Source organism: Euleptes europaea, chromosome 15 (genome assembly GCF_029931775.1).
Source record: "Euleptes europaea isolate rEulEur1 chromosome 15, rEulEur1.hap1, whole genome shotgun sequence".
In the NCBI taxonomy this organism is placed as follows: Eukaryota; Metazoa; Chordata; class Lepidosauria; order Squamata; family Sphaerodactylidae; genus Euleptes; species Euleptes europaea.
Window position 1 is genome coordinate 49,274,132 of NC_079326.1, and position 13,904 is coordinate 49,288,035.

The window sequence follows — 13,904 nt, forward strand, 5'->3', positions numbered from 1 at the left end:
GAAGAGGTATAGATGCTATTTATACTAATCAACAGGCGAAAATATTGGTTAATGAATCAATGTCAGAAAATTGTAGTATACAAAAAGGGACTAGACAGGGATGTCCATTTTCTCCTTTACTTTTTATCTTGGTCCTGGAAACCTTGTGCTGTAAAATACGTGAATCAGGGGACATACATGGTTTGAAAATAAACAAACATGAATTTAAATTGAGAGAATTTGTTGATTTTAGATGACCCCAATCAATCTGCACAGAAATTGAAGGAAATATTGGAGTCTTATGGAGTTGTTTCAGGATTTAAGATTAACTAAGAAAAAACGCAAACAATATTTAAAAATCTTTCTGAAATAGAACAACAAAACTTTATAGATAAAACAGGTTGGGGAAAAACAAAGTGAAATACTTGGGAATATGGATCTCTGCAAAAAATACGGATCTGTTAACTAATAATTACATCAAATTATGGGAAACTGTAAAGAAAGATATGTTAATATGGACAAATAAGAATCTCTCTTTGCTTGGCCGTATTTCTACAATACAAATGAATATATTACAGAGATTGCCATTTTTGTTTCAAAATCTTCCTATAATATCCCAAGTAAAATATTTCAATACTTGGAAGAGAGACATACTAAATTTCATCTGGCAAGGGAAAAAATCAAGAATTGCTTATAAGTACTTGGTGGACTCTAAGGATAGAGGAAGTTTTGCACTTCCTAATTTTAAAATATATGCTGAAGCGGCTGCTTTAGTATGGCTGAGAGACTGGATGAATAACTAATACTCAATTACTGGACTTGGGGGGTTTTGGCAATAGAAGTGGTTGGCATGGATATTTATGGTACGACAAAATTAAAACCCACACATCATTTCAGCAACATAAAATTAAGTCATCTCTTTATAGAATATGGATCAGATACAAACACTTATTGGAAGTAAAAACTCCGCTTTGGATTTCATCACAAGAAATGTTAACACTACGTCCATTAAGACCAGCCCAATTCCTCACTTATCATGACCTTCTAAAGTGGGATGGTACAAGATGTTTATTAAAAACGTATGAAGAAGTTAAAGACCTATTAACCTGGTTTCAATATCACCAAATAAATTCTGTTTTTCTCCAAGATATGAAGACAGGATTTTCTAAAAGTAAATCAACTTTCCAGAAACTCTTATTGGATACAAATGATCACTTGACATCTAAGATGTATAAACTTTTGTTAGAACTTTATTGTGAACAAGATCGAATAAAGCCCACTATGACTAGTTGGGCACAGATGTTAGGACATAATATAATGTTACATAAATGGGAAAAACTTTGGTCACAAGATATGAAATCCATACTTTCACAATCATTAAGAGAGAACATTTATAAAATGATGTATCGATAGTATTTAACACCAAAAAAGCTGGCAATGTCTTATAATTCAATGTCTCCAAAATGCTGGAAATGTAATAAAGAAATAGGTTCATTTCATCATATGAGGTGGACATGTGAAAAAGCTAAACATTTTTGGGACATGATATATAATGAAATAAGGTTGATTTTACAATGTAATGTATCTAAGACACCTGAGATGATGTTATTGAGTATGGTACCGGACAATGTCTTTACTCAAGAACATTTCTGATATATGCCACCACTGCGGCAAGATTGATATATGCAGCTAAATAGAAGACGGCGGAAATACCAAGTAAAAAGGATTGGATACAAAAAATGCTGGAATTGACGGAAATGGCAAAACGTACAGCTCTGATAAATCAGAAAGAAAATGCGCAGTTTTGGGGGGAATGGGAGGCGTGGAAGAACTACTGTGAAAATGAATTTCAACTGGGAATGTTTAAAGGTTATATGTTGATTTAATCCTTTTTTATAATTCCTTTATTATATCTTTTGGTGATTTTCTAATGAAGACTGAAGTGATAAAAACTGTTGTATATTATAATATTGGGATTAGCAATGATATGCAAAAGAGCAAACAATTTATTAGTAGATGTAAGAGGATGTAGGGGAGGTCAATAGTTAGTTTTATTATTAAGCACTATCAACAACAATATTAATGGTCAAATTTTTAAAATGTTAAAGGATATCATACAGTTGTTGACATGTTGGATTGTTACAATATAATAATGAAAATAAATAAAAAATTATTTTAGAAAAAAGAACTGACATTAAAAAGCCCCACAAGACTTCTTGAAGAGGTCAACTTCACAGCCTCTTCAAAATGCCATTAGGAAAGGGCTTTCCTCAACTCTTCTGGCAGACCATTCTATAAAACAGGGACAACTGCTCAAGAAGCCTTTCATTGGCCAGCAGTTGACTATACAGCGTGGCATAGTCGTTAAGAGTGACAGACTCTAATCTGGAGAACCTGGTTTGATTCTCCATTCCTCCACATGAAGCCTGCTTGGGTGACCTTGGTCACAGTTCTCTCAGGACTCTCTCAGCCCCAACGACCTCACAAGGTGTCTGTCGTGGGGAGATGAAGGGAAGGAGATTGTAAACTGCTTTGAGACTCCTTAAAGGTAGAGAAAAACGGGGTATAAAAACCAACTCTTCTTCTAGATTAGTGTGGGGAGGGGGTAGCACAACTAAATTGTGTTGCTGCGTGAAATGCAGTCGCTTCATTGCCTTGAATTGGTAGAGGCCGTCCTTTTAGTTTGTGGTGCCCAGGTCACAAAGCGATTTAAAGGGTAAGCAGCAGGACACAGAAACATACTGGCAAAAAATTAAGAAATTTAACATGGTTGCAATATGCAATCATATTCCACTAGAAGTACCTCAACTAATCATAAGCATGGTAAGGCAGTGCCCGGTTGACATGCAACTGGATGTTTCCTCTCGTTCTTTTCGTTTTTTAGTGGTTGAAGTGGCATGATGAAGGACACCAAATATGCCAAGTGGTGGCATGTAAAGTAGGTATATTTGTGCAAATCAGGCCTGGATCAGCACAAGAGTATCTACCTGGTGATACAGCGGTACCAACACTGCCTAGAAAACATGGCTACAACTGAAGAGCCAGCAAGGTGTAGTGGTTAAGGGCGGTGGTTTGGAGTGGTGGACTCTGATCTGGAGAACGGGTTTGATTCCCCACTCCTCCACGTGAGCAGCGGAGGCTAATCCGATGAACTGGATTTGTTTCCCACTCCTGAACACGAAGCCAGCTGGGTGACCTTGGGTTAGTCACAGTTCTCTCAGAGCTCTCTTAGCCCCACCTACCTCAAAGGGTGTCTGTTGTGGGGAGGGGAAGGGAAGGTGATTGTAAACCAGTTTGATTCTTCCTTAAGTGGTAGAGAAAGTCGGCATATAAAAACCAACTCTTATTATTATTTACTAATCTATTATTTCAATAAACCAGCGGCCTCCCTTGTCTTTGCTCACACAAAAGCAAGCAGCAAGTCATACAACTATAAATCAAATTAATAAATGTTCCTGTATAGACTGGGATTTTCTTTTTCTAAGTGCAATACAGTGCTACCAAAAACACTCCTGGACTTATGGTTACCTTAAAAAAATGCTAAGTATTCATTGGCAGGTGTGTATGTGTGTCTCCTGATTAAGATGTAAACACATTTTAATTTGTTGTTATGTACATTATGTGATATGTTCATTTAAATACCTTAAAATTTATTTTTGTTAGCTACCCCCACGAGCGTGCTTTTATAAATTTATTATTAAATTTATTTTGTAAAATATGTAGATTCCACCTTTCTCCGAGGACTTAAGGCAGCTACTGAATGCTTATCACTATTACAATAGAAAAGTTCCGTAAGCTTCTTGTTATGGATTTCTGTTGCACTTGTCTACTCAGATTTGAGTATAGATTTGAAACGCTTTCAAAACAATATTAAAATGTTTTTGTGACTATCAGAAATAAAGCAATTAAAGCGGATCCCTAGAGATCAGTGGTAAACTTAATTATGGTAAAATTTAACAAAAGCAAGGACATTTTTAAATAGTATGTTATCACTCTGATCTTAAACAATCTCACTGTGACCAAGGTAACAATCCTATCGTTTCGCACGATAACCTTGTGGTCCTAAAATCCTCGTCCAAGACATAGAATGCAGAGACATATGGCTTGAGTTAAGTGAGCTCTGGCACTATAAACTCATTCCTTCCTTACTTTTATTACGCAGTGTCTCAACATTAACGTTATTTTAATGTGTTTTAAAAAATTTAATTTCCTCTCTTTTATTATAGGCCAAAGTGTAAACATATATATTTCAAAATGCTTCAGTTAATTGATGTCAAAGGCAGAAGCAAGATGCTGCTTCTGCTCTCGTACTTAATTTCAAAGCATTTTAAAAATAGACATGCCTGTATCAACGTTACAGTAAAAAAAAAACAACAACGCAAGGTGCCTATCAGACAGAGAAACCCTTAGAAAAGACCCTTTTCCAAGAACCTCTGATGCTCTCCAATTTTAACAAAAAATTATTCCTGGCTAAAATCTCTCTGTAAGTCAAACTTGTATGCATTTTCAGCTTGACTGAAGAGGAGGAGATCACATAGATACTCTGCAAAGGCAGCAGCGCAAGTTTTGCCAAAGATCATTTGAATTCTTTTTATTCAAGACAACTACATTCAGCTTGTCTGTCAAGGAGGGAAATTTGCTAACTCAGACCTCAGAGCATTAGTAAACAACAATAATAAGAGACAGAGAAACTAGGCCAGGGAATAAGATGCCCTTGTTAAGATTCACCCTCCTTTAGAGAGCATGTGCTTAGTATAAGGTATCAGCTAAATTCTTCATCCACATATTTTTTTCAAGACCTATCACACCTTTCATCTGAGAATCATACATTATTTAAAAAACCCTGACTCAATCCCATTCCCGCCTTAAAGGAAAGCAAATACAAGGAGTAAATTGCTCAGAATGACACGGGATGACCTTTGATGACATGCCACTTCCAATGGGACAGATTCACCTTATAAGGATACCTCCCTCCCAGCCGCCTGTTGTAGACACAGGGTTGGATCCAGACTCAACTAGCCGTTTCCACTGATGCCCCGCTTCCTGCTGCAGACTCCTCTCCTGTCATTCCTCAGGGTCCCCTATCCTCCAGGAGCAGCATTTTGTGGAGATCATTGGACTGCTGTAGGGAGGGGGAGGCAAGAAAATCTCCATGTGTTGATCATTCTGCTATTCTACCAAGGATAACTAAGAAGAAGAGTTGGTTTTTATATGCCGACTTTCTCTACCACTTAAGGAAGAATCAAACCGGCTTATAATCACCTTCCCTTCCCCTCCCCACAACAGACACCCTGTGAGGTAGGTGGGGCTGAGAGAACTGTGACTAGCCCATGGTCACCCATCTGGCTTCATGTGGAGGAGTGGGGAAACAAATCCAGTTCACCAGATTAACCTCTCCCGCTCATGTGGGGGAGTGGGGAATCAAACCTGGTTCTCCAGATCAGAGTCCACCGCTCCAAATCACCGCTCTTAACCACTATACCATGCTGGCTCTCTAAGACATCTGGTTCTCTGAGTTCAACTGAGAGGTCTAAGGCTAGAGTATTTGATGGCAGCAAACTTCTTTTGGGAATGCTAAGGAAGTCTAGCAGGCAGACTAATTACAGATCTTTTCAGAGCATTACAGAGAGAGGCCATTAGAGGTGTTACAGACCAGCAGTCTCATAAAGGAGGGAAAACGCTACAGTGGCTTTATTGAAAAGAGGTATGCAAAATTGACTATAATGAAAAAGATGCAATAACTAAAATATACTGTCAATAAAACAAGCTTGTGCGATCCCAAATTTTCCCATTAAACCATTTGCCATTCAATTATTCAAGAAAAGTTGAGAGTAACATATTTTGTGAGCACAGTACAATTTAATTTATAATAGGTATAAAAAGTAATCATTACTAGACAATCATCTTATCTTGACTAAAATTATGGATTTGGTTCCATGTAAGGAGTAAAAAAGAGTACATGCAAAGAACAACCAAAACACACACATTTCCCCCATCTTTTTACTAGGAACGGTTATGAAATCCTACTAGATTTTCTTAACTGAATCAGGGTTACCACCTAGACTGTTCACTGGACAGAATCCCAGACCGTGGGACTTCCAATTAGCAGCTCAATAATGGGTACATTGGATTTTATCCAGCATCCATGGAGGTTGTGGACATAAAAAATATTCAAGTGCTGTAGGAGTCCATTTAAAAATCCCATGATCCCTAAAGAGCCAGACCACCATTTGCTATTTGTTAGATCAATGTATCAATTCCGCTGAGGTCTCTGGGTGCATCTAACAATTCGGTAATATTCTCTAACGTGCATTAGGTGATTCTTCACTGTGATGTATTTTATCATCATATTATAGATGTGGCCGGTAGCCTGGCCCCGCGAGCCCCAATCAGTGGAAGGGGGCCTCTTGCAGCCCGGCCAGAAGTAAATACGGCTGAGTCGGAAGTGGTATGTCAGTGTGTGTGTGTGTGGGGGGGGGGGGACAAGAGAGCCAGCTGGGGGATTTAAAAGTTGAGGCAAACCAGAGGGTGGGAACAGGATATGACAACAAGAGAGAGGCTTTCTCTAAGGCTCCCAAGCAGCAAGGAACAGCACTGAGCAAAGCGGGGCAGAGGAATTGTCATAAGCTTCCAGACTGGTGAGCCAAGATTTAAGAGACTCTGGGAATTGCACAGAAAAAGGGCTAATCTGGTGAACTGGATTTGTTTCCCCACTCCTAACATAAAGCCAGCTGAGTGACCTTGGGCTAGTCACACTCTCTCAGCCCCACCTACCTCACAGGGTGTCTGTTGTGGGGAGGGGAAGGGAAGGTGATTGTAAGCTGGTTTGATTCTTCCTTAAGTCGGCATATAAAAACCAACTCGTCCTCCTCCTCTTCTTCTTTGGCATAGAAAGGAGCTAAAGGGGGCTATTACTTTATAAAATGTAATTGTGACCAAGGAGGAATATTGGAGTGCAACTACTGATAGTTGGTGCAAGGGGAACCCCTGGTCTGAGGTCACATGGACCGTGACAAGAGAGTTGGCATTACACACACTTTCTAATACAGTATTAAAATATATCACATTAGACAATTACAAAATTTGTATTACAGGTTCTTATTGAATCCTTGTTTGAGCTTTCCCAGAGATACCTGAGTAATAAAAATGAACATCAAAGGGCATAAAAAACCTCTTCCTGGTACCAATGTTTGATAGATGCCAGGAAACATTAGAAAAGCCATGACAGAAGAATATAACAATAGCTTTTTATAATGGATACAAAAAAAATGTATTTACTCCTTGGATTCAATTCAGATCAACAGAAGATTCTGAAAACCTAAAGGAATATCACCTGAGTGAATTCCAAGACCAGACCCCAAACAGAATTACACTGGTCATTTCAATACTTCCACAAACACTTTTCTAAAAAGAACAAATTAACAACAAAAAAACAAAAACAGAATCACTGTGAGAGGAGAGGAACGATACACACATTCAACTCCTAATGAAGAATTTATTAGAGATATTTTAAAGAACGCAAAGATTTCTCCAAGGAAAATGACTTACCTTCCACTTAACGATGAGAAGTACGGTACCACGTGTATTCCCAAAGGACCACCTTCCCCAGAAATCTCCACCATTCTTGTCATGCCACTAAGAGGAAAGCAAAACATACAGGATTACCTTCAAATGAGAACAAGTCTGAAGCAGAAATCACTTCTGAAACTCTTGGGACATTCCTGCATGCACTTGTGCCAGCACCCCTTACTAATTTTTTGATCTAATTTGATTTATATTATATAACAAGCTCCTTAATACATAATCAGTCACAGAGTGAATCATAATTGTTATAACAATTCTTATGTTTGTAATTTATTTTACTTGTTCAGGCATACCTCGCTTCATTGCACTTTGCTTAACTGCATTTTGCAGATACTGTGGCCGTTAACGCATGGGTGTGTGCAGATTAATTTGCCCCTCAGATATAGCACAATTTCCCCAAAAAACCTCACGCATGGGGAAAAGGAGTGAATGGCCAGAGCTGCTGCCGCTCTGCTCTCCTCCATCCGATGTCTTCAGGCAGAGGCTCCCCGCACCTCCAGCCCGCCGTCCCCATGCAGAGGCGAGGGGAAGCTGGAAAGCGGAGGCTGCTGCGGCTGGGTGGAGGTGAAAGGAAGCAAGCATCGGGTGGAGGAGGGGAGAGGGAGAGAGAGGGGCCACAGGATTTGGGAGTGCTGCTGCTGCCATCAGGCCTGCCAGGCTTCTTCCGGCAAGGGAGTCGACCCGGATGCTAAACGCTTGGGGAAGCTCTCGCGGTTGCAGCAACCTTTAAATTTAAGTTGCTGCAAACCAGCTCTTCGCAGACCAGGGGAAGTTCCAGAATTGGGTGGGTCGATCACGCAGGCTGTGCATGTAGGCTCATTAGATTCGCCACAAGCCAGGGAGTTTTGCAGGATAAATGGCCATACGTTAATGGCCTGCAATTTTGAGCAAGTCTATTGGCGCCATTTTTCCAGCAGCATGTGCTTACCGTGTTTCTGTGTGTCACTTGTTGGTAATTCTTGCAATATTTCAAACTTTTTCATTTTTATTACAGTACATTGGGGGTTTTTTAGACATAAGGCTATTGCACACTTAACAGACTGCAGTATAGTGTGAACATAACTTTTATATGCACTGGGAAACAAAACAAAAAAAGCATTACTTTTTTGCGATATTCACTTTACTGCAGTGATCTTGAACCAAACCCGCAATATGTCCAAGATATGCTTGTACTTCATGATGCCAGGATGAACACAGAGCATTCTTACAAATTCCTTGAGCTCCTCAGATAACGTCCCTCCTAACTAAGTGCGTTCCCACAGAACACCTCCTCAATAGCCACCATAATATTTGCTAGAGTTCTAGATATTGTCCTCTGTGAAGCTGAAAACTATATAATTTTTAAAATATATCTTTCTTAACTTGGCTGATACTAGGGTCAGTTCCAAAGAGATTCCAACTGAACAGAGCTTTAGATATTTAGTGGAGGAACTGGATCCTATCTACCTATCTCACCCAACTGAGCCCTGAAGAGGTGTTTGGAGGCAGTTTTGGAGTGGATGCAGGCTAATAAGCTGAAGCTTAATCTCCATAAGTTGAAAGTGCTACTGGAGGCAGGAGGTTTGACCTGGGATTTAAAGTGTCAACTGTCCTGGATAGGACTGCACTCCCCTTAAAGGAACAGGTCCGTATTCTGGGGATGCTCCTGGATGCAAGCTTTCTGCTGGATAAGCAGTTGGCAGCTATGGCCAGGAGAGCCTTTTACCAGCTTCAGCCGTGGCCTTTCCTGGGCAGATTACATCTAGATTAGAGAAATGTTCAGAAACTGGAGTGGGCCATAGGGATCATATCATTCCAGTCTTGGCCTGTCTACAAAGGCCCCCAGTTTGTTTCTGGCACAATTCAAGATGCTGAGCTTGACTTGCAAAACCCTATACAGTTTGGGACCGACATAACTGAAGGACCGCCTACTCCCTTATGAACCTATCTGACCACTATGGTAATATTTGGAGGTCTTGCTGTAGATCGGGTGGGTGGCAACCAGAAGAGGGCCTTCTTGGTCATGGCATCAAAGCTGTGGAACTCTCTCCCCAGGGAGATTTGTCTGTCCCCTTCTGTTGCCATTTTCTGCCAGTAGGTGCATTCCAACTTCACAAACACTGGATTTACCCAATTCCAATGGCAACTGCCATGGTGATCCCAATGCATTGTCATGGGACTAGATGTGCCAACTGTTTCTAACAACAGCTTACAGAAACCAGTAAACACACAGGAAGACTATCAGAATGCCATCAACTTTGGATAGGAGTGCCCACTCCCAGTACAGTACAGCTGATACCATTCCCATCCCGTACAAGATGGAATTCAGAAGCAATTCTACAAAACTGGTAGCGATGGCTGATCTTCTAGCATACTATACGACCGCATATGGGAGGCAATACAAAGTAATCAGGAAACTGAGTCCACCAACACAAGGCATTGTCTACTGATTAAATCCACAACGCTGCAGGAAATTAAGCAAGCAACAAAACAGGAAAGAGAAGCTGTCGTGGTCAAGTGGGCAATAAAAGGCGGCCATCCAGACAAGTACCAGGCATCACACAGAGGCTGAAGTGAACTTTCAGATTTGAAAGGCATCCCACACAGAGCTGAGAGAGTTGCAGAAAGGATGCAATCACTACATCTAGCTATTGCAAATCACCAAGTAGGTTGTGATTCCACCTTCATTCTAGCAGGGACATTTATCAGATACAAAACACTCTGTAACACATTGTATGACTACCCATATCTCCCACAACCCATTGTGCAAACATATGGTGTAATGAAACATGTACCTTTCCTTCAGCAGTGCATTCTACATCAAACACTAAAGCAGGCCAAATGGGACCGTCCCTATTTTCTGGCTCTTGTTCCTAATAAAGCAGTGTTATTATTTTGCCCTTTGTGGAGATGTGTGAGCTTTTTTTAGAGATAGTCAGTGAGTACATAAGCACTCCCTTGTGTCTTTCGGGTTTCATTTCCAAATCTCTGGATCTTAAATATATGAAGGGCAGGGAGGGGCAGACATATCTGGGTTTTAATGCATATACAACTAAATGCACAAAACTGGACAGCTCCCCTTCCCATCTTCCATCAGGAAAGTAAAGATTGCCAATTGAGTAATAATAAGGACAAACACAATCAGATCGATTGCAAGATTAAGTATTCTTAAACTTTAAAAAAGGGATACTGTTATGGCATCCTTACAACTTATTGGTGATCCCTGGCCCAAAAATCAACCAGAGCCAGAGCATTTTTGGCTCTGGCCCCAGCCAAGTGGTAAGACCTGGGACCTGCGGGACCTGATGAAATTTTGCAGGGCCCGTAAGATTGAGATGTTCTGCCAGGCCTACGGTTGAGGACAGCGATGGTTTCCATCTTATCTGGCCTCCCTCCCCTCCCTTTTTATCTACTTTTATTCCCCATTCCTTCCCTGACTGAGGGTACCTTATTGTTCCTCCCTTTCCTTATTCTTTCCCCTTTTGACTGGTTCCCCGTTGTTGTTATGGTTTAAGGGCACCACTGGGATTTTAAGAGATACTGAGGGAACCTCTTTCCCTAGAGGTTTTTAAGAAGAGGTTAGATGGCCATCCGTCAGCAATGCTGATTCTTAGGCAGATCATGAGAGGGAGGGCATCTTGGCCATCTTCTGGGCATGGAGCAGGGGTCACTGTGTGGGGGGAGATAGTTGTGAATTTCCTGCATTGTACAGGGGGTTGGACTAGATGACCCTGGTGGTCCCTTCCAACTCTATGATTCCATGATTTTTAATTGTAATTTGGTGTTATTTTAATTGTTATTGGAATCTGCTGTGAGCCGCCCTGGGCCTGAGTTGGTCTGGTGACCTCAGGGCCCTGTGGAAACTTAAAGAGTTTCACAAGACCTGCAAGACAGAGCTGTTCCGCCAGGCCTATAGAGGACAGCCACGGATACAACATCTGCTGGCCTCCCTATCCCCCACCCTTCTGTATTATTTGTTGGAATCCATCTGAGGGGGTGGACTGCCTGTCTACTCGGTCAAGTCAGTAGAATTGGAGCACTATCTTTAGACTTGCCTGGTTTTAGCTAAAATGTTATTAATTTATTTTTTTAAATTTTTATGGCTGAAGTATATTTTAATGATGGGACCCTCCCTGAGCCTGGCCTCAGCCGGGGAGGGCGGGCAAGAAGGTGTCTGGAACGTGTTCAGAGGAGGGCAACAAAGATGGTGAGAGGTCTGGAGACCAAGTCCTGTGAAGAAAGGTTCGAGGAGCTGGGTATGTTTACCCTGAAGAGGAGAAGACTGAGAGGGGATGTGATAACCATCTTCAAGTACTTGAATGCTGTCATATAGAGGATGGTGCTGAGTTGTTTTCTGGTGCCCCAGAAGGTCGGACCAGAACCAACGGGTTGAAATTAAATCACAAGAGTTTCCGTCTAGACATTAGGAAGAATTTTCTAACAGTTAAAGCGGTTCCTCAGTAGAACAGGCTTCCTCCGGAGGTGGTAAGTGCTCCTTCTCTGGAGGTTTTAAAGCAGAGGTTAGATGGCCCTCTGTCAGCAATGCTGATCTTATGACCTTAGGCAGATCATGAGAGGGAGGGCATCTTGGCCATCTTCTGAGCATGGAGTAGGGGTCAGGGGGGCATGGGGGGGGGAGGTAGTTATGAATTTCCTGCATTGTGCAGGGGGTTGGACTAGATGGCCCTGGTGGTCCCGTCCAACTCTATGATTCTATGAATAAATAAATAAATATTTGTTCTATTACTATTGCAAATGCATTTAAAACAAGTGGTTCCAGAACTGGCCTGAAGCAGCCCCAGCTGGAATTATATAAAAGGCAGAAGTGGTCTGTAGATCTGAAGGAACACTTAATGAATGGCCCATGAGAGAAGCATTTCTTTGAATTCCAAGTAATCAAATGTTAATACAGTATCTACTTTCTAATGGACTAGGCTTAATTTTTCATTAGCATAGCTATTTTTCCCCCTATGGAAAAACTTGTTTTAAAATGATGCTTGCAAAAACAACATTTCTGTTTTCATATGCTTTGCTTTGGGGGGGGGGACAGTTCATAGCTGGTATAGCACAGTATTAGTAGTTTTTCTATTAAGAGGTTCTGGACAAGAATCAAACATTTAAAGAAAACAATTCAAAGAAATGATTCCTTGTCATCTATCATTGACTATGTTACATTTTCTAAATGTGCATGACTTTACCTTCATACTGAAGTTCTTATTCCTGCAGTTTTTTATTGCTATATATAAAATATGCTTTTTCCTCTCGATTGTTTCCTTATATTTATAATAAATAAAACACCCCTCACTTCACCTGTACATTTCTTATCCTCCTAGTAACAAGTAAATAATATTCCCATGATTATTGGGGGGGGGGGGAGGGAGTAGATAGTTCTGTATTTCCTACTTTGAGACAAAATGGTAAATATGTTATTAATTCTATCTTCTTGCTACATCCAGCAATTTTAACAGCACATATGAAAGCACGAGGAATTAGAAAGCAGGCCTGTTACTTAAAGGATTAAGTAAACTTGTCTGGAAGCTTGTTATAAAATGGACACTTCGGTAAAAGACCTCTAAGAGCTAATAAAACTCGGTACAAGTACCAGGCATCTGTAATTTTCAATAATGACAATGGAATTCCTGTAAAAACTTGTAAAATGCAAAAAAAAATGTAAACAATTTTCAATGTAGTACATAGGGAGAGTAGAATCCTGGAGCTGTATTTCCTTAAAATGTAATTTAACTGCCTCACACCTGGCCTCCCTGGAAAGTTTAAATATCACATGCAAGAACAAGGTACCTTCCAAAACAATATTTACACATAGCAGGACTATCCGATTAGGAAGCTCACATCTCCCTGCTAGTTAGCGATCAGGCCAAAAAGATCCTTGAATTCACAAATGTCAAAATGAATAATGCTCATGTAGTATAATTGAAGGTGTCAGCCATGCAGAAAGGTTACCAGAAACATCACCCCGGTTTTTCCACCGACTTCTAATATCACTTCGCCTGCAGTTCAAAGTAATTGGTGGGTCAGGGATCAGGTACACCATCTATTGCGTCTTTTACCCACCACCCACCAAAACTAATGCTTTCATTGGAACCACGCTGTTCTTAATTTGATTTAGCTGAAGCAGAATGATAGGATGAGCCGTAGGAGGAACAGAATCTTTGTTGGTGAAAATGAACACCCATACACACTACTATCAGAAAGCAGCGAGGGAGAACTATGCTTTTATTTTGCACTGGTGAAATAAACATTATGACAGGGTCCTGGGGTGGGGGAAGTAGGTGGGAACTGATAGACTTATTACCCCCCCCCCACGTATCAATGAGCACAGACAATGTGGTATAGTGTCTGTC

The 13,904-nt window shown here is 40.7% G+C and overlaps 1 protein-coding gene across 1 annotated transcript in view; it reads right to left on the reverse strand.

Moving 5' to 3' along the window:
* The window catches only part of PARD3B (par-3 family cell polarity regulator beta), a 578,916-nt gene that overhangs the window by 374,052 nt on the left and 190,960 nt on the right, over positions 1-13,904 (reverse strand). Inside the window, exon 6 of the mRNA XM_056861663.1 lies at positions 7,528-7,614. Within this exon, the coding sequence (XP_056717641.1) occupies positions 7,528-7,614 (87 nt within the window). The remainder of the gene's footprint in view (positions 1-7,527; positions 7,615-13,904) is intronic.